At 38.2% G+C, this 21,853-nt stretch overlaps 1 protein-coding gene across 2 annotated transcripts in view; it reads right to left on the bottom strand.

The window, feature by feature from the left end:
• Positions 1–5,190: 5,190 nt before the first annotated feature.
• The window catches only part of WDR70 (WD repeat domain 70), a 317,038-nt gene continuing 300,375 nt past the window's right edge, over positions 5,191–21,853 (bottom strand). For both annotated transcript variants that reach the window (XM_027092676.1, XM_027092675.1), the window contains one exon: positions 5,191–5,374. In XM_027092676.1, coding sequence (XP_026948477.1) covers positions 5,287–5,374 — 88 coding nt within the window. In that variant the 3' untranslated portion in view covers positions 5,191–5,286. The remainder of the gene's footprint in view (positions 5,375–21,853) is intronic.

Genomic DNA, 21,853 nt, shown 5'->3' on the forward strand with positions numbered 1-21,853 from the left:
ACCAATTCTGCCATGTTCTATTGGCCATGTCATCACACAGCCTGCTCAGATTTAAGGGGAGGGGATCTTCTTGACGGGAGAAATGTCAAAGAACTTGTGGCCATCTTTTATCACCATTACAAATCAATTTTGACTCCTAATATAAACTCTCTGATAATTCAGAAAACTACTTAGAATAGCAAACTTCTCTTTGTCCTCAAAGCCCCTTCTCTACCTATAGACCTCTAAACACACACACACACACACACACACACACGATCTCATCTTTAGGCACTTTGCTCCTGGCCTGGTCTTCTCTCAATTCTTTGGTGAGGGTATCAAGTAAAAATTAGAGCGCTGGTCATGGTGGCTTGTGGTATCCCCCATTCCAGATGGATACTTTTCAAAAGTGTCTATTAACAACCCTCCATTTCCTGATCTCCTCCCACACAAGAAGGCTGATAAATGGATGAAACATCACCTCTAAAGGACTTCTGACCCAGGCTGTATTTATACATCTAAGCAGTTGCCCTCCCTTCCTCCTACCATATCCGAGTCTTGGGTTATCAAACACAGAAGGGCTCACAGTTGCCTGATATAGTCATATTGATTCTTAAAATCTTTCCCAAATTGGCCCAAGTCTCATAATATATGCTCTTAGATCACATAAAGAAATGCTCACCTTTGGATGCTGCCTTCATGTCATCATGAAGCTGAACTCTTCAGTTCTTAGTGGGACAGAAGGCTGATAATCTTTCAAAGAATAAAGGTAAGGTCTACAAAGCAATAAGATTAACTGCCTAAGATTAAGAACAATGTGTTAGAGTTTTTAGTTTAGTTTGTTTTGTCTGGTATTTTGTGTGTTTGTGAATGTGTATGAGAGTTATGTTCTGGTTTTCAAGTCAGAATGGCCCAATTCTACACAGTCCTCTTGGGAGATGAAAGAGCTGCTAGCAACACCTAATATCCCAGAGTCTTAACTAATGCTAGAGATCCTTTCTACAGAAAGATGTACATGAGCAAAGGCAACACATGCTATGTTTTTTGAAGGGGTTCGCTGACACCCTGCCCAGGTTAAGAACCCCATGCTATGGTATCTCAGATCTTTGGTGACTCAGGACAAGCGTCATGGTGGCTTATGTCTTGTTGGGCCAACCCTGTAACAGCATTGACAGCTGTTTACAATCCTGCTTCTTCCTCGAGCCAACAACAGTTACCTGTGAACAACTCAGTTACCTGTGTACAACCCAGTTACCTGTGTAAATCCCAACACAGAAAGGTAAAGCAGCCAGCTGGGATATGGACCAAGCTTCGGTATTAATATGGAGAACAATATGGAGGTTCCTTAAAAAACTAAAAATAGAACTACTATACGACCCAGCAATCCCACTACTGAGCATATACCCTGAGAAAACCATAATTCAAAAAGAGTCATGGACCACAATGTTCATTGCTGCACTATTTACAACAGCCCTGAGATGGAAACAACCTAAGTGTCCATCGACAGATGAATGGATAAAGAAGATGTGGTGCATGTATACAATGGAATATTACTCAGCCATAAAAAGAAACGAAATTGAGTTATTGTAGTGAGGTGGATGGACCTAGAGTCTGTCATACAGAGTGAAGTGAGTCAGAAAGAGAAAAACAAGTACCGTATGCTAACACATATATATGGAATCTATAAAAAAAAGGTTCTGAAGAACCTAGGGGCAGGACAGGAATAAAGACACAGATGTAGAGAATGAACTTGAGGACACGGGGAGGAGGGGGAAGCTGGGACAAAGTGAGAGAGTGGCATGGAATTATATATACTACCAAATGTGAAATAGATAGCTAGTGGGAAGTAGCCGCATAGCACAGGGAGATCAGCTCAGTGCTTTGTGACCACCTAGAGGGGTGGGGTAGGGAGGGTGCAAGGGAGAGAGACTCAAGAGAGAAGAGATATGGGGATATATGTATATGTATAGCTGATTCACTTTGTTATACAGCAGAAACTAACACAATACTGTAAAGCAATTATACTCCAATAAAGATGTTAAAAAAAAAAAATTACTCCTTCCCATCTGCAAGGCAGAAGCACTTCTCACACCTCATTCTCTCCCCATCCTTTTCTCTCCTTTCCCTCTGCTAAATATTTAATGAGCACCTTTTTAAGCCCTTTCACAGGGCTAGGATCAAGAAATACCAATATGAATAAAATATGGCTCCTCTCATTTTTCGAAACAAACTCATTAAATATTCACAGAACCCAATGTATTTTAGTTCTTACAATCTACTTCCCAGTGGGGGAAACAGACACACTCAGGCCCACGAGCCACACACACGTACACATTTACGATGCAACATAAAAGAAGGCTGTAGTGGAGAGATACATAAGCAACTATGGGGGCAGAGGAGGGAGCAAATAATTGTAGGCCTGGATGGGTAATGGAAGACTGGTCAGAGAAGGTGAAGTGGTTCCCATGTTCAAAAACAAACAGGCAGACAACAAAGGGACATGTGCAAAGGCATTCAGGTGCCAAAGAGCATGGTACCTCCGGGGTCAGTGCCGGTGGATCTCAGAAGCATGTGTATGATCAGCCGGAGTTAAAGGAAGAAAGACCACGAGAGGCCGAATCCTGAATGTCCAAATCCTGGATGTCCGAATCCTGGATGTCGATGCCCTCAGGGCCGCACAAATGGGTTAGAGATAGAACATGGAGCCTCTGGAAGGCTCTAAGCAGAGGAACGAAACGAGGGCGTTTGGTTTTAGAAAGCTAATTCTGATGGGCAGAGTTAAAAAAAAAAAAATAGATGGATTAGATGAGGACCAAATGCAAAACAGAGAGATGAGTTGGAAGTGAGGCTCCTGAGGTCCTGGTGAGGGATAAAAGGGGGTCTCAGTTCTAGTCGGGGCAGTAGGGAAAGACACGGAGGTCAAATACCAGAGATTCAGAAGACAGCAAGGATAGAAACTGGCAAGTGATTAAATGAGGTGGGAGTGGGGGTGAGGGAGGGGTCATTATTATGACCTTCGAGTTCCTTATTCGAGCAAACAGAAATGGAGTTGACCGGGACCAGGAATACAAGGTTATATGGGGTCAGAGAATTGAGGCCTGGGTGGGGGGTGGGGGGTCAACATCCTGGCACTGAAACAACAGATGAAATGAGCACCCACTCTTTGTCCAGTCCCAGCTCTCAGGTCCTTGGTCACCAAAATCGAGACTGGAAATTCTTATGTGTATTTTGATAATCTCGTGTGGAAAAAAATCATTTTTTTTACAAAACTCTCCCGAGTGAGATAGATAATCTCAAGCATGAAAAGGGCCACTTGTGCTGTGGGTAACAATGAGAAAAACCATCTTCGTGCTAAATGTGCCTTTCCCTTCCCTTACCTCATAGCAGACTCTGCCAAGACCACTCTGATCAAGTTTCTGTTCCTCCCTCCAGCCCTGCACTGCAACTTTGGGCTGTGCACGACGAATACTTCCATATGGTGCAATGTTTATATTAAGATGGGAAAAAACATGAAATGCTTTAATTTTATCCAAGAAGCAATCAATTTACAAATCCTGAGCAGCTGGAACAAAATATTAGTCTGTAATTGATTTTGGATGAAGTGTATTTCAACAAGAATAGGAAATTTGGGGCAGTACCTTTTTAACTACTGATGTCTAGGGATCTTGGGTATCTTCATACTGTATTCCATAAATGTAATCTCGGACAGATTATTTGATATCCTGGACTTCTTCTGTCTCGTCCATAAAGTGGGTTTAGCAATTTTACCTATTCATGGGTTTTTTTTGTGAGGATTAAATGAGCTAATGCAGGTAAAGAGCTTAAAAGAGTAGTCATCAGATAGTAGGCACTCAGCAAACATTAGTTCTTCCTCTTCTTACCTATTAAGCTAGGTGACAAGGGAAGGGGAATGGGATGAAGATGGGGATGGGAGAAGAAAAGGACAGAAAATAGCTTACAAGAGTGAAGGTTTTTAGGATTTATCTATGAAGAATGCCCACTGCCACCTCAGAACTGTAGATGCAAAAAAATCTGTGTGAGTTCAAGGGGTTGTTAAAAAAGATTTCGGGGGAAGGGTGTCAGGGAGTGTAGTATGTGAGGCTTGTAGAACCAGGAGCTTTCTGATACACATTTTGGGCCAACATTCACTTTCATACCTATTTAATTCACTGGGACAGATGAGAGCAGGAGGGCAGAAGGCAAGAGTATTAAAAAACCTGAGCTGTCTAGCGGAGATGATTTGACACGCAAAAACTACCCCAGGTCGATGTGAAGTCAGGGGAGAAAAAGGCAAATTTAGCACGAAGATGATTTTCTTACTGTTACTCACAACACAAGTGGCCCTTTTCATGCTTGAGAATGAAATAGGATTTTATTCTATTGACTCATTATTACTTTGGACAAACTGCCAACTTTTGTTTTAGTTTTCTAGTCAAAAGCACAAAGACCATTCAGAATGATTTTTAATGTCTTCTACTTATACAGCTTTTACATTTACAAAGCATTTCTACACTTTTTAAAATTAATACTGATAAAAATCAGGCAAAGTCAATATCATTAGCTCTATTTTAAAAGAGCAAATATTTAGTGTATATTTACTGTGTGTCAGGTGCTATACTAAACGCTTTACAAGGATGTCTTATCCTTTTGACAAACCTATCAAGGTTACACTATTATCACCTGAGTCTAGAAGAGAGACGCTTAATAACTCTCCCAAGGTGACCCACACAGTAAAGAGCAGAGCCTGGATTTGAACCCACATCGGTCTGACTTCAAAGCCTGCTTCCTAAGTCCTAATCACTGCTTTCTGATGTTGAAAGATAATCAGATACACATTCTTTCCTAGTATGGCAATACTTTTAGTTTGAACTCAGCCTAATTATTTAGTCATGTGAACAACTGGTGTGAAATTATACAGAGATATTAAACGTTTTGATGTCCATTTCCATATTGTGCTCCTAGAATTGCTCAAGACAGACGTACATCTCAATGTACCTTCCCCTCCCCCAAGGTTATAACAATCTGTACAAGACCAATCACTGTTGAATAAAGTTTCCAAATACTTAAAGTACTTGGTAATAAGCTAAGAATCGGTTTCTTATTTACTTATAATATGGTTTAATAGTTGTAGGTAAGAAAATGTAAGCACAATTTTACTGAAGAGTAGCTACCAATCTTTTGAATGGTTCAATAATACAAAGGACAAAAACCCTGATCATAAAAATGTCTTTTTATTTCATTAAAAAAAAAACCCAAACCTGTTCAATATCCCTCCCCCTCATGCAAACAGCTCTCACATGAGATTCCTCAAATTTTACGTTTTTTCCATTCCGGCTCATTCTTTGCTTCCTCATCATCAGATTCAACTTGGGCAAACATGGTTTTGGGCTGAGTCCTAAAAGAAAGTTAAAGAGGAGAGGAAAAATTTACTCAGCAAGTGTGCATTAGACTTCGCTACTTTCAACAAGTGGAAGCACATTTGGGGAATCAATTATATCTCAATTAGTAGATAAGCATTAAACTTCTGGCAAAGAAAAGGATAATGGAAATTTAATTATGTTCAGATTCTTTTAAAGGTTCTTCCTTCTGTGGCAGACTATGTATGTTGTCCTTTCCTTCAATAAAATGAAAATGTTATCAAAGTCAGTGGAAACTCATACATCCATTAACCACCCTCAGTTTAACCAGTACTGCTCGGGGGAGCCAAACTATAGTCACCAAGAAAGAATCTACACAGTCTTTATTTATAACTCCCTGGGCTGTTCCTAGACTTAAGTACAGCAGTCCAAGTACACGTGATTATGGTGCACACAAACAGGAGAATCTGAGTCAACAGTTTTCTTATTTAATGAGTTTAAAATAATAGATAACATATATAGTAATTTGAGCCTGGCAGCAAAAATAAAAAACAAAACAAATGAACATTCCTTCCACCAAACACCCAGATCAGTGCACGGAAATGACAAGCATTTTAGGACATACCACTGCGTATCACTGCTGTAATACTGGCACACGGTACATCAAGCAATCTTTGCATTAGGACCTGCTGTGTTTTGTAAACATACCTGGTTCAGTGACACTCCTTTTTACATCGTTCACACAGAAAATAATTGCAAGAAAATATCAAATGGTCATAATTTATGCCCCTTTCAGTCATGCTACTGCTGATTTCCTTTTAAAAGCAGCTCTACTGCATTATGAGGAAACATTAAAGCATGATATCTGAAGATGAAATACTTTAGCTTACATCATCATTTAGAGTTCAATTCATAATAGTAAGGTAATTGCAGAATGGTAAAAATAATGTCAATAATTCCTTTTATTTGGCAAGTGAAACAGGGTTAAAACCTTATATTACTAAACAGGTGGTTGCCGGAGGGGAGGTATAGGGAGGAGAGAAATAGGTGAGGGAGATAAAGAGGTACAAACTTAGTTATAAAATAAATGAGACACTGGTGTGAAATGTATGGAGTGGGGAATAGGGTTGATAATTACGTAATATCTTTGTATGATGATAGATAGTAACTAGACTTATCATGATGCTCACTGTGAAATGTATAGAAATATCAAATCTCTATGTTGTGTACCAGGAACTAACATAGTGTTTTAGGTCAACTGTATTTCAAAACAAACAAACAAACAATTTCATAGAAAAAGAGATCAGATTTGTGGTTATCAGCGGCGGGGATTGAGGGAGGGGGAATTGGAGGAAGGCAGTCAAAAGGTAACAACTACCAGTTAGGAGACAAATAAGTACTAACGAGGTAATGTACGACATGATAAATATAATTAACCCTGCTTTATGCTATATATGAAAGTTGTTAAGAGTAAATCCTAAGTGTTTTCATCACAAGGGAAAAAACTTTCTGTTTAATTTTGTGTCTGTATGCGATGATGGATGTTCATTAATTAAACTTATTGCGGTCATCATTTCATGATCCATGTAAGTCAAATAATTATGCTGTACACCTTAAACTTATACAGTGCTGTATGTCAATTATATCTCAATAAAACTGGAAGGAAAATAAAAAAACCCTTACATTACTTCTTGCTCTTCCTTTATTATCCTGGGGAAGAAGTATAAACCATCCACATTCCACGCTGATGCTGTTCTGATGCAAGCATGTACTAGAATTCCTCATGCATAAGTCAGTCACAATTCCTGTCTCTCCAGTTACCTGCCTAGAGAGCCCAAGCTGTCCCCATACACAATCCAGTTGGTTATATTTCTTGTTGTCACTTCAAGACACTGTTATGACATCTATAAACAAGTCATAGCCCTAACATTTCCAAAACCAGCTGCAGATTTTCATAGGTCATGAGTTGCTGAATTACTAGAAAGCAGGCCACTGGCTTTCTAAGATGCTACAACAAGGCAACTGGTGCTCATGACATATTTCGTCTTCTGGCAAAGATGTCGAGCCCTTGGGTATAGACAAACCTGTACAGGAACAAATTTGTCTGGTTTAAAAAATCCTTTGGAAGCCTGAAGCTGTAAGTAGTCCTTGAGCTAAGCCTCAGGTGGGGGATTCATTCCCAGTTTGGCCACTGACTTGCTCTGTCACCTGGAACAGGTGTTTCCCCTCTCAGGGGTTTAGTTTCCTCCTCTACCAAATGTGGAGGTTGAACCTGATTAGTGGGTCCCAAAGGACTAAAGCCCCAGGGTAGACAATGATGAAGTGTGTGTTTTAACATTAATTCAAGTATAATACAAATAGAAAAGTGCATAGGTCATAAATGTACTGTTTTCTGGATCTTCACAAACTGGACATGTCATGAAACCAACACCCAGATGAAGAAACAGAGTATGAAGAGCACCTCCGAAGCCCCTCATACTCCCTTCCAGTTACTAACCCCAGACCCAGCGTAACCATATCCTGACTTCTGGCCACATAGATCAGCCCCACCTGTGTTTGTCCTGTCTCTGTATGATGCCTAGAGTGTTCACTATTCTGTGCCTGGTTTCTTCCGTTCAGCATCATCCACGGTGCTGTGTGTAATAAGGATGTTTGTAACCATACATTCCAAAAATTGCAAAAACAAAAAACCCAAAGGCAATACTGTGAATTTTACCGTGAGTTAAAATGTGTTTAAGTTAAATGACTGTCCTTTATTCTGAGATAATGTTCTTCTACCTATTTTGTAATAAAATGTGTTGGAAGTTTAAAAAAAACAGTCCTTAGAATTAGCTACTTAATTTCTAAGGGAATAAAAATAACATGATCTTCTAAAGATACCTGGCAATGCTTCATAGCTCATCAATGTTAGCTGCAATGAGACTTAAGTACTTAAGAAGTTGCAGTGCTGCTTTTTTTGGATATAAAAAAGGAAACTGAATGACAGGTCACGGGAAGAAAACCTAGAGCTTGAAAAGGCTATTTCATTTATGTAGTCACTTTTTAAAATAATCCACCTACTTCCAGAAGTATTTTTAGTAGGTTGGTGGCTAACATTGAAGGGCACAGAATCAATGGAACTATTTAACAAGGGACAGAAAGGGAGTAATGACGGCAAAGAGGCATGGGAGAACATTTTGGGGGAACGGAGACATTCTATAATCTTGATTGAAGTGGTGATTACACAGGTGTATACATTTGTGAAGACTTGAAATGGGTGCATTTTGTACTTCATTGTAACTAACTTATAAAGAAAGTCAAAACAAAAAAATGAGTCAAAGGTCAAGAACAAAAGAACAAAAAGGTATGTAACTGAGCATAAAACTTAGCACTAAATTTCCTAGAAGCCAAGCCAAAAGGAAAAGAAAGAGATTAGGTTTTTAAAGGAGGTAACCTCCCTCGCCCTGAGCACTGAACTCAGCAAAATTCACTGAGAAAATGTTCATACCAGGGTCACTTCGACTGTCACTTTCAATTACCAGACCACGACAGTTTTCTTTTCCTCTCCAGGTATTTTAACTTAAGGGATAGCAACTTGTTTGGAAGGTTGAATGGTCTCCTTTGTGAAACTACATGAATTTATTTTAAATTCCACTTTTGAACTAATAACAATGTTGTCAGCAAAATAGCCATATTATGTATACACAACATCAAATCATGACACTTAGCTTTCATGTTCCACTTAGCATTCAACAGCCATGCTCCCTTTCCCCAAACTGCCAAAATCAAGGCATAAATCAGTGTCCAAATTTTCCCAGCAATGCTTGCATACCACTTTTCCTTTCATTTCGCTGCCCAGGTAGATAATAACTGAGTGTAAGAACTAGGCTCCTTTCAACAAATAATGTTGGGGAAATTGTATATCCATATGCGATGAAACTGGACCCTTACCTTACACTATATACAAAAATTAAATCAGCATGGATCAAAGACCCAAACCTAAGAGAAAAAACTATAAAACTCTCAGAAGAAAACATAGAGGAAAGTTTTATGACATTGGATTTGGCCATGATTTTTTTGACACGACACCAAAAGCACAGGCAACAACAAAAATAGGTAAACTGGACTGCATCAAAATTAAAAACTGTACATCAAAAGACGAAATCAACAGATTAAAGTGAAGAGTGGTTATTTAGTGGGTACAGAATTTCAGTTTTGCAAGATGAAAAGAGTTCTGGAGATTGCACAACAACGTGAATGTATTTAACACCACCGAAATGTACACTTAATAATGGTTAAGATGGTAAATTTTATATTATGTGTATTTTACCAAAATTAAAAAGACAAGAGTAGGCTCCTGAACTTGGGAATAAGGAAGAATGAACCCCCTTCCTGGGACAAAAAAGGGGGCACCTTGGAAAGGGCCTTAGCCTCCAACTTGGGGCCATGCCTAAAGCACTGCTTCTCAAACCATCTGTGGTGCAAGGCCAGACTTTGTTTTCTAATTTCCCATCATTTGCAGATAAATATTTCTAGAAAAATTAAAAGACTACAAAATACAGATCCAAAATTTTTATTAGATTCGATAAATATATCAAATTGCTATAAAATTTTCTAAGCTTATCTTGTCAGCACTGGCTGGTGGAGCACACCGTGAGTAGCGTCTGCTGGCAGTTCCATCCCTCCCCTTGCTTGGAAAAGAAAGGCTCTGAAAGCAGGGCGCTGAGACCAGACTGTGGAGTAAGAATCTGTCTTCTTAACATAAACTTTTACACATGATGAGCTTCCTCCAACTGCAGGAAAATATTTTTCACATCTAGAGAAGCTGGCCCTGTATGATGCTACTAAAGGCTTGGTGACGGAATGAAGCCTGAGGTTTCAGTCTCACAGGGCCACCCTTTAAGGAGCAGTCTTTCATTCTCAGGAGTATGGCATGGGGAGGTGAAGGGAGACGTGGCCCACGGAAGGAAGTTTCCCTCATTCCAATCCATCCTGCCCCCAAAACCAACATTCTTACAGCATAGTTCAGCACCTTCCATAACAGCTGTATGTCGTCTGCTGAATAAAGACCAGGTTCTTCAAAAAAAATATTATCTGACTTTAGCACAATGAATATCTCTGTCTAGTCTAGGGAATGCCAGTGTTTTATAGAAGCAAAGTGAGAGAATTACTGCTTTAAAATTTGTAGCTATTCTTTCTTGTCAGCAATTTTTATCTTTAAATTTATTTCCAGCAGTTTTTCTTTTGAGATTTTTTGGAAATCCATATATGAGGAAGACCAAAAAAATAAAAAATAAAATCAGTTCAGGATTATTTAGGGCATTTAAAACAGACTTCTTTAGTCACCACTTTTCAAGACAATGAAGAACAGAGATGATTAGGCAACTTCCAGCAGAGTTAGGAACAGAACCAGGAGATTTCTTCCTTGGGGGTGGCCTAATTTGCCCTTGACATAGAAAACTACTATAAAAATAAATCAACAATGTCAAGCAAGAGCAAAATGACACATACAAAAAGGTAAAATGTTTTGAGAGCACTTAAAAGCTGGTCCAGAAATTCCTACTTTTAAAACCAATAGAAAACCAACAAATAAACAACAAAACCCTCTAAGCCCCTTCTAACCTTGTCACTGGCGACATAAAATGTATTCCTTTCTGGGCTGCTTGAAGAAATGGAATTTATACACTGATCTTAACATAGACTCTTTTGGGTGCTTCCATGAGGAAAAGTAGAACAAACCAAACCAAATGGGCACTGAAGACATGGCAGTAACTCAAGAAATACACATCTAAATAAATAATGTGCAAAAAATATATTCTACTGCTTCAAGAAAGCATTTCCATTACCAGCCATTCCCTGTCTCCTCCTATTTAAGCAGTTCCTGCGTAATTCTATTACCTCCTTTCTCAAGAGACAGGAAGTTGTCAACTCAAATGTACAACCTCATGGCAGACTTACTTCAGTTGCCCAAAACGAAAGCCTACAAAGGGACTGACCTGAAGAAAAAGAAGGTAAGGGGAACATTCCATTAAGCCAAAGCACTGTGTGTGCTCAACAGGTTAATGGGGATAAGGTAAGCCTTGCTGAGAACCATTAAAGTATCCACCTTATTGAAATCAGCTTTATCCAGACTATTTATTTCATTGATTTACTGTCTACATTTACCCATTTTTCTAAGTGTTAACTGAAAACTTAAACTTACAGAAGGCTGATGTGAAACTTGTATTTTCCAGTTTGATTAACTCACTTGGCAAATAGTAAACATTTTTCACTTGACTATATATGTCATCTTGTTTACTAGAGTTACCAAGAAAAGGAGAGCAGATTAGATAGCAACATAGTTATTTACTGCTAACCATTAAATAAACTAATCAGAGGAGGGCTGATGGGTTTTTTGTTTTAGCTTCAGTAAACTCTGCATTTGCTAATAGTTAATATTTCATGAAGTACATATAAAAGCTTAAGCAAATGTCTTTCTCAAATCTATACATTCTGAATAGCTGATACTTTGTGCTGATTAATTTCCCCCTTGCAACATTTTTTAAACTGAATTCTCAAAGTTATTTGTACAAAGGGAGTCTTTTCCAGCAACTGTGTGTTACAGAAAAGTGACAGAAGCCCAACAGAAACGGAGTCCCACCTTCAACGTTTCCATCCAGAGGAATTTTGCATAGAACAGTCAGTAATGAATAAAAATTCCCTCTGTAATCTTTTCGAAGAGCATTTTTTGGATACAATGTTTGTGTAAGAGATTCAAAGTGTCCTTTCAAAGATTCAAAGGCTGTCCTTTCTCTTCTGACTAAGCTCTAACCTAGGCTTTCTACACTCCTTGAATGCTCAGGCCAGAGAGAAGTCTCAAAATGTCTTTGGCTGCAATGGGAAGTCCACAGGTCAAATTCTTTTTAGTTATGGATATTCTCCTGATATGATTCATTCAAAAAGCATAAAGTGAGCTCCAGGGTAACAGAATGAGTACGAGGGGAAATCACTTGTAATACTTACTTAATCATCAGTATGTGACTATCAACCACAAGCTTTTTTGGCTCAGAGCCCATTGTTTATTATGAAGGAAAACCTCAAAGCCAAAGTCAATTATAGCCATGACTTGACAATCTGACACACTTGTTAACCCTGTTAGAATGAATACGGCCCAGATGAACTCTGACCCAGTCGTCACAATTGCAGAATTATTAAGATTAAATAAAGGCTTGACCAAAAGATTCCACTTGAAATGGTCCCTTCTTTCTGGTAAAGAGCTAATCAAAGATAATTTTTATTTGTTTATTTATTTACTTATTTTTAATTTTTATTTTATATTGGAGCATAGTTGATAAACAATGTTGTGTTAGTTTCAGGCGTACAGCAAAGTGATTCAGTTATACATAAAAAATATTAGGGATGCATAAGAAGATGAGAGGCAACAAGATATTTCTAGATAAAGAATGTTCTATCTTCTTCAGGAAGTGAACACATAATATTTTGGAAAATAGCTAAAAATAGCTAAAAAACATCTCAGACTCATTAAGTAGGACATACTAACTCATTATGCTTGTGTGAGAGTTCAAAGACTGGGTGAGGGTGGAGAAAGGGACATACATGAAACCTGTGGAAACTGGGGGGAAAAAAAAGAAAAAGAGGGAAAAACAAAAGGAACCCTCTAAAATCACCATTAGCTACTTTATCAGTAAGTGGGTAAACAAGTTAGAATGATTAGATCTTTGAAGAGCACACAGGCCTGAGGCAGCCCAGGTAACGTCAAAATGCCCTCTGTAAGCTCACATTTATGAAACATATAACGGTGTGCCACAACTTCTACTCAAAAACACATATGAAAGCTGGGCATTAGCGTAACTCTACTCTCTTACTTCATAGATGGCGAAATAGTCTCAGTGAAGGTAAGTGAGTCTCAGAGCAGGAATTAAACCCCAGGACTTCCGATTCTTAGTCTAGCATTCTTCCACTATGCCACACAATAGTCTTTTCGGCTTCACTATTATTCAACTTTCCCAATAACTATTATCAGTTGCATTGTGATGAGAAGCAGTACACTGTAGTAGTCAAAAGCAGAAGCTTGACTTTGAAGCCAGACCACCTGTGTTCAAGTCCCAAGTCTGCCTCTTGCTATCTGTATGGCTTTGGTCAAGTTATAAGCCTCAATTTCCTCATACGTAAAATTGGAGCAATAATACCACTTTCCTCATAGGACTGTTGTGAGGATTAAATGAATAATATATAAAGTTTTACATTACCATATAAAAGTGTCATTATTACCATATACCTTGCTTTTGGCTATCAGGTGTTCCTCACTTCATATTTTCAAAAGTTATATGTGGCATATATTTGATAAAATAATTTGCATCTTAAATATAACATAGCAGCTTGCTGTTTTTTTAAAAACCCTGGGGGAAATACTCTTCTATGTAAATGAACTATCTTCAGTATGAATCTCTATAATCAAAATAATCTATTCCATATATTTGAATTTTCAGAAGGGCTAATCACTTGTACTTTATTTTAAATAATTACTTTTTTTTTATTATTACCAGACTTTAGTGTGCAAGATAATCACCTGGAGAACTTCTTAAGATGCAGATTCCCAGCCCCAATCTCTCAGTCTAAATGAGCCTGGGGTGAAGTCTAGAAATCTGAATTTTTAACTTTCCCACTCTTACCCTCAACTGACACAAACAGTCCACAAAATCACTTTGAGAAACACTGGCCCTTACATAGGAATACGGTGGTCAGTGATATCAGTCATGTAACCATAACTCACAAAAAAAAGTACTATTTTTCTCTGTGGGTTTATGTCTCTTCCTGGCACAAATAATATATAAATCTTTACTCACTCAAAGAGTGATCTCTTTAAATATTGCCTAGCAACTCAACATGACTTAAACGTATCCTTTATAGATGGGAATGATATTTTAATGCATATACACACATATCCACGTATCCCGTATCAGACAAGACATGCACACTGAAAATTAAATTGACTGAACCAGCAATAATGGCAGCTTATCTGGCAAGGAAAGTGACCATGGCTGACAGAACTGTCAGGCTGTCTGGCTACTGGCCAGGGTTCAGGTTCCCACACACAACTATCCCTGTTGATGTGTAAGCTAATAGCATTCTGGATCTTTACCCTGCCCACTCCCCAGCCGGCTCCTTTCCCCTCCCTCCAGCAACATCTTTTGACAAGAAACTGTAATTGAATCTTCCCATGTATAGCTAAACAAGAGTCCTCTGTGATCCTGCTGTGTTTTAAAACTTTCATGGTTGTTACATTGTGAGTGCCAGGAATGAAACTTAAATACTCAACAATAAAGGTGAAGTGTTAAAAGACTCTTTGTTCTCATCACTGGAGAATAAAGGTGAGTGTCATGCAAGCAGGCAGATTTGTGTAATACCTAGTTGTGCTTTCCTGTGATAAAGCAAGATACAGTAAATCTTCATTTCATCACTGACACAAGTCAACTGCAGGGAAGAAAAACAACCAGACACACATTCTCGATTACAGTGACCTTTATGAAAAGATCCTTTTGAATATTAGCTTCCCTTCAAACACTGCCACTTGGCAGTAAACAGTATACTGTAGCAGGTGAACACAGGAGAAACTGCACTGCAATTCTGGCTAACAAATCACATGCCACAGACAGTGCCATGAACTTAGTATGCAGTAAATGTAAGGTGACAAAACTGAGTGGAAGGAAAGAGATGGGAGCAAAATGCAGCAGTAGAAAGGTGTATATTAAGAGAGATCACAGTCCTCTGAAAAGCTCATTAAATTAGGGATCAAGAGAAATGAAGTCTAATTCTAATTGCAATCACTGTGAATTGCAAGTCTCTAAGTTTCAGTCTCCTCACATGTAAGGTAAGGATATGACAATACCTGTTCTACCCATTTTGCAGAGCTACTATTAAACTAGCATATTATTCAATTGTAGATATCACTAAGCCACCTACAATGCAGGAAAATGTCATCAGGTAACAGAAACCAATGAACAAAACCAATTTCTGCTTCAATTAATTCTAGTTAAAGAAGGCTGAAAATCTGGATGAATTTTTTTCCAAGAAGATATTAATTACCAAGCAGACTCAGAAGAGTCAGAATATCCAGATAGTCTACTTACTATAAGGGGATGGAAAAGAAAGAGAAAAATTAAGGAATTACTACTCACCCTCCCCTCCACAAAAGCACCAGGCTTCGACAGTTTTATGGGTAAATTCTATCAAATTTTTACAAAGTAGATTTAATGGTATTCAAAACAGTTTGAGAGTACATACAGAAAAGGAAAGCATACAAAATTTTTATGAAGGCAGCCTAACACCTGACAAAGAACAAACCATAAGCATGTGAGGGTCATACCAAAGAAGTGAGGATGATTCAATACTAGAATTTTGTAATATAATCATATTCATTGATCAAAGTAGAAATACAGAGGGAATTCCCTGGCAGTCCAGTGGTTAGGACTCCGAGCTTCCACTGCAGGGGACATGGGTTCGATCCTTGGTCCCTTGGTCAGGGAACTAAGATCCCGCAAGCCAAGCCACGAGGTGCAGCCAAAAACAAAACAAAACAAAACAAACCCCCAAAAAACAAAACAAAACAAAAATAAAGCAGAAATACACAGAGACACAACAAAGGAATTCAATAAAATTCAGCATCTATTTCAGATGAACATGCCTCTCATTTTTGTACAGTGTTTTCTTCGTATAGGATGCTCTTCCCTTGGATATCTGCACAGCTCATTCCCTCATTTCATTCAAGTCAAAGATCACTTTAGCAGAGGTTCTATCCTGATCACCATATCTAAAAATAGCACCCCTCTTTCTCCCTGATTACTCCATGTCCCCTTATCCCTATTTTATTTTTCTTCACTGCACTTGCTACCACCTAACACTTATAGATTTACTTATTGTCTCTCTCTGTCCACTAGAATATAAGCTCCACAAACCACAACTTAGTACCTGACACACTGTAGGTGTTCAATAAATCTTTGTTGAATGAATAAATAAAATGAAAAGAGATGAATTCTTCTTTAACATCTCGTATGTGTGTGTTTTCAAAAGCTGCCATGCTTTACGGAGAAACACCATTAAATTGAACAATATGAAATTACCGATATTTGAGTTTTATTTCTTCTACAGAAAGGGCAATTACATATGTTTTAACCGAATCCTGTTCAAGTTCAAAGTGAGAAAAGGATGTGCACTATCACTGTTATTATTTAATATTGTTCTGGCAGTACCAGTCAGTACGATTAGATAAGATAAAGAAATAGCAGGTATAAAAATTGGAAAAGAGGAGGTGAATTTATAATTATTTGCATATGATATAATTTTATGCCTGCAAACCCCTCTAAATCTGACCACATTAAAATAAATTTTTTTCACATGGGGGAAAAATGGCATAAACACAGTAGAAATAAAAATGACTGACGGGACTTCCCTGGTGGTGCAGTGGTTAAGAATCCACCTGCCAGTGCAGGGGACATGGGTTCGAGCCCTGGTCCGGGAAGATCCGACAGGCCACGGAGCAACTAAGCCCGTGCGCCACAACTACTGAGCCTGCACTCTAGAGCCTGTGAGCCATGGCTACTGAGCCCACATGCCACCACTACTGAAGCCCGTGCACCTAGAGCCCATGCTCTGCAACAAGAGAAGCCACCACAATGAGAAGCCTGCACACTGCAATGAAGAGTAGCCCCCGCTCGCTGCAACTAGAGAAAGCCTGTGCTCAGCAACGAAGACCCAATGCAGCCAAAAATAAATAAATACATTTATTTTTTAAAAAATGACTGACTAGTAGGAATATTTGCAATACGTGACATACAAAGGGTTAAGCTCCTTAATATAAAGAACTCTTAAAAATCAGTAAGAGAACCAATCAACCAATAGACAAAAGGGCAAAAGACATAAATAGAAAGTTCACAGGAAAAAGAGGCTTTTAACATATGAAAAGATGCCTAGAAAATTTTTAATGAAAGTGTAAACTACGATGGAATACAAGGTTTCACCTATCAGACTGACAAAGATAGAAGGATGAGGGGAAGGAAGCTCTGATACATTGAATAAGTTGGTTAAAAAGTCTCTCTGGAAGAAATCTGGGCACTATGTATACAAATTTAAAATGCAAATATCTTTTGATTTGGCAATTCTATTTCTTGAAGTTTTGCATATGTGGTCAAGGAGTCCAAAGATATTAATTTCAGTATTGTTTATAATAACAACAGACTGAAAGCAATGCAAACGCCCTTCAATACTGTACTGTTTTAGAAAAGCATAATATATCACACGATGGAAAATATCAAGAAAGTATACAGCATGAGCTAGATATGTATGAACGGGTCTAGTCCAATCTCCCAAGTAATACATAAAGCAAAAAACCAACCAACAATCAAAAACAAAGACCAGCTTGTAAAACATGTTATATACCTGTTTTTAAACAATAAATGTTTCTACACACATGTCTGCTCATTTATACATGGACTCTCTCTGGCAGGAAATACAAGAACCTGTCGGCAGTGGGTATCTCGAAGTGGTAGAACAAAGGAACTGGGGGTTAAAGTGAAAGGGAGGCTTTCAAATTTCCATTGTCTATGCTTTACATTGCTGGCTTTTTTAAAAACTGTGTGCACATATTACTTAAAATCTCAGACATGAAAATCTTGTTATCAAGATAATTAGTTGTTAGAAGTTAGAACAATAACCTGGAAGTTCTAAGGCCAGGTTCCTGGTTTGGGTTCTAGCAATAACTTGCAATCCAGTAGGTTCTAAAAGTTACCTTCTCAGTGTCCCATTTTCTTCAGTGGTAATTCTGACACCTTTCTATGAATTACATATTGCTAATATCAATCATTAATCAGCAAACAGTATTATTTCAATATTTGTGGAGACACCTCAATGATTTACTTTGTGTACAAACGTGCACACGTCTATTTGGAGCAGTTTGCTATCAAAATGATACATATTATGTTTGGCAAATTTTAAACCATAGCTCTGTTTACTCTTCTTTCCTCAGCTAATTTTTGGTATGCTTATAAACAAGTTTTCTGAAGTATAAAAAGATCCCTAGTAATAATAGAAAATAACTACTCCATTAAAAACAGAAGTGTCAGAGGCATAATCCGTAAGCGTATCTGAGTGCCAAGGATGTGTTGACATATATTAGCTTATATACACACAGATTCTATACAAATGAAGGCTACATGCAAACTGTTTAGCTGGCCAGCCTTGATATGACCCTCTTAGCTGTTGTAATATTATCCAACTACTTGTTTAGAGATGTTCCATCTGTACTGTCTGGTTATTAATACATGTTGCAAACATCCACCACTGACGTTACACAGTAAATAAAGTCTGTTCTGCTACAACACATATAGCAAAGGATGCGGTGCTCCCCACCAGGGGCCCTCAAATCCCTTTAGCATTTTTCTGCAGGGTGCTTTCACTCGCAGCAGCAGCACCGACCTCTCTCTGTCAGAGGGCTGCCGGCAGGTTGCTAAAGCCCAGGATAGCTGGAACTGCCTGAAATGTCTCCCCTGGTCCCATCTCTAGCCATCACCAAGGACCAACAGATGTTGGAGTGAAATACTCCAGTTACTGTGTGCTCTGACCAGGGTCTCCAGGATCACCTTGTGGGACTAAGCCAAAGTGACCCTCCCTGGAACTTTATTTAATATTGTGCACTTTCTTGGCTTAAATCATCTGTGTGAGAGTCTTTATCTCAGGGTCTGCTTTTAAGGAACCCAAGCTAGGACAGTGTGTTTTACTTTTAGGCAAAGTAGCTCATAATGATCAGCAGATAGAGGATCAATATCAGTATAACAAGTAAGCTGAGCTGGTTTATAAAGTTGGTTTCCTTCTAGCATATAAATGTTTTGAAAAGTAATCAGAGTCCAGCTTTCTCATAATTGAAGAGAAAACTTTAGCAATACATAAAAACATCAAGAGAAAAGCTGAATATGCTTCCAACAATACAAAAATACACATACACAAATTTATTTACTGTGTTAGTAATTGCAAAATACTGGGTGCAATCTAAATACCCATATGTAGGAGAATGGTGGAATAAACCATGGTCCATCCATGCAGCGGAGCACCATACAGCTGTGTAAAAGAACGAGAATGAGCTCTATGAACTGGTGGAGAGTGATTTCCAGGGCATACTGCTAAGCGAAAAAAAACAAAACTCAAAAGACTATTTATACCATGCTAACCTTCATGTAAGAAAGAAGGGGAATATAAGAAAATACAGATCTGCACATTTGTGCAAAAGAAGATAAAACAGAGTGGTTACCTGTAGGGGTGAGTGGGAAAAGGAATGAAAGAAGCAAGGGTATTGGAATGGGGGAGCGGGGACGAAGAGGGAGTGACACTTCCCTGAGTATATCTCTTTTAAAGTTCTGACCCCTAGCACCACAGTAACAGTTCATATACCCTACCCACACCCTAAAAATATAAAGGAATATAAACACTAAAAATAAGCCTAACTTCATTTTCAAATGAATAACATAACCACACTGATGGGAGTGGAGAAGAAAAGAGCTAAGTAACTTGACTAGACACTGTAAGGATAAAAAAGACAAGAAGAACTGTACACAAATGCTGTAATTTAGTTAGGAAAAGTGTTTCTCATGGGCGGGTGGCGGTTAGCAATTCTAAAACGATTTTAGGTGTAGACTAGAATTGAACAAATAAGTAAATACACTGTAGATAATATGAGCTGGGTTTCTCACTATTGGAGAAAGAAGTTACAAATATGCAAAGGGAAAAGGTTAAATGAACCCTGTGGTACAGGATTGAAATCAGGGGCATCAGTTTAAACTCGCACTATTTAAAATATACATACAGATAGATACATAGAGAAATAATAATGTGTGTATATGTGTAGGTTAGTATACAAACATATATTTCTGAGGTTTGCTGGCTGACAGGACCTAGAAGCAATGACATTTTAGTAGCAATGAGCACATCTAGCACCAACCTCTTGGTTTCTAAACATCATTCTCCAACGAAAAGGAGCCAGGGCTCCTTGGAGAAGTGGTTGATTCTAGGACTGTGGCAAAACAAAAACAAAGATGAGCCTGGAACATTTTGTGGTGCCAGAAAATAAGGATGTGCTAAAAAACAAACTAACAAACCAAAAAAAACACACCTTGTTGAAAGAATAAAGGAGCCATTCTGAAGGACATTCTATTGGCCAAAACTGGAACAATGTGAGCGACAAACTAAATAATGATAATATTGGATTTTAACCCATAGAATGAAGTATTTTAAAGTCCACACTTATATTTAAAAACTTGAAAAATAAAGAAATGTGAGAGGAGCAATTCTTCCTTTTAGTAGAAGTCCAAGTAATAAATGTAGAAAAAAAAGAGGGAAATAGAAAACACCACTAGGGAAACACCACAGCAGTAACTGCTGTAGGCAAATCTATCCATGCATGGTAAAACGAGGGAGTGAAAGTCTGAGAGACAGGATTTGCCTAGTCTTAAAATATTACTCCCAAGCAAGTTACTAACTCAAAATGGAATGATAGTAACTTGACAGTGGAGAAACTTGGCAGACACCACCTTAACCAAGTGATCAAAGTTATCATCACCAGTCATCAGACTGAGGGACACGAAGCCCCTGATGTGATGCACTGAGAAGGATATAACATCACTCCTGTGTTACTTTTATCAAAAATGCACAGTTTTATTCCAATCATGAGAAAATATCAAACACAAACTGAGAGAAAGTGTACAAAATAACAAACCAGTGTTCATTGAAAGCATCAAGGTCATGAAAGATGAGAAAGACTGAGAAACTGTTATGACTGGAGGAGACAAAGGAAAAGTAACAGCTAAATGCAACGTGGGATCCTAGATAGGACTGTAGAAGAGAGAAGGGATATTAGTGGAAAAACTGGGGAAATCACATAAGGTCTGTAGCTCAGTTAACAGTACTGTACCCATGTTAATTTCATGGTGTTGCCAATTAATTGTACTATGGCCATGGAAGGTGTTAACATCAGGGGAAGTTGGGTGAAGAGTATACATGAACTCTCTGCATTGCTTTTACGATTTTTCTGTGAGTCTAACATCAGTTTACAATAAAAACTTAAAACCCCCAAATTCTACAATATTACTGTTCTTTAGTATAAATGTGCTGGTTTAGTGGCTTTAAGAACAACTACATGTTCACACATGCGAAGTTATTTGAGGGAATCTGAGCAGGCAGGCTCTACTCTGCCTATGTTTAAGTGTTACTTACAAACACAGCTCTACAAATAAAAGTTAATCCTCAATAATAGATTCTACAAACTGTTTCCTTTCATTTGCTTTTAACCCTCCCTAACTAAGATAATGCAGACAGGCAGTGATTTTCTTTCTTTTTTTTTTTTTTTATCACAGGTAGAATGGGTTTCACATAATGGGTTTATGCTAGGCTATAGATCTAATGGAACCGGCCTGGTTTAAACATTTACTGCTTAGAGTCCTCAGATACAAACAAATGCCTAGGTTTCAGGACCATGAGTACCTGGCCATTTTTCA

Source organism: Aethalodelphis obliquidens, unplaced genomic scaffold (genome assembly GCF_003676395.1).
Source record: "Aethalodelphis obliquidens isolate GAN/ISIS:26980383/991018 unplaced genomic scaffold, ASM367639v1 scaffold80, whole genome shotgun sequence".
Taxonomy (NCBI): Eukaryota; Metazoa; Chordata; class Mammalia; order Artiodactyla; family Delphinidae; genus Aethalodelphis; species Aethalodelphis obliquidens.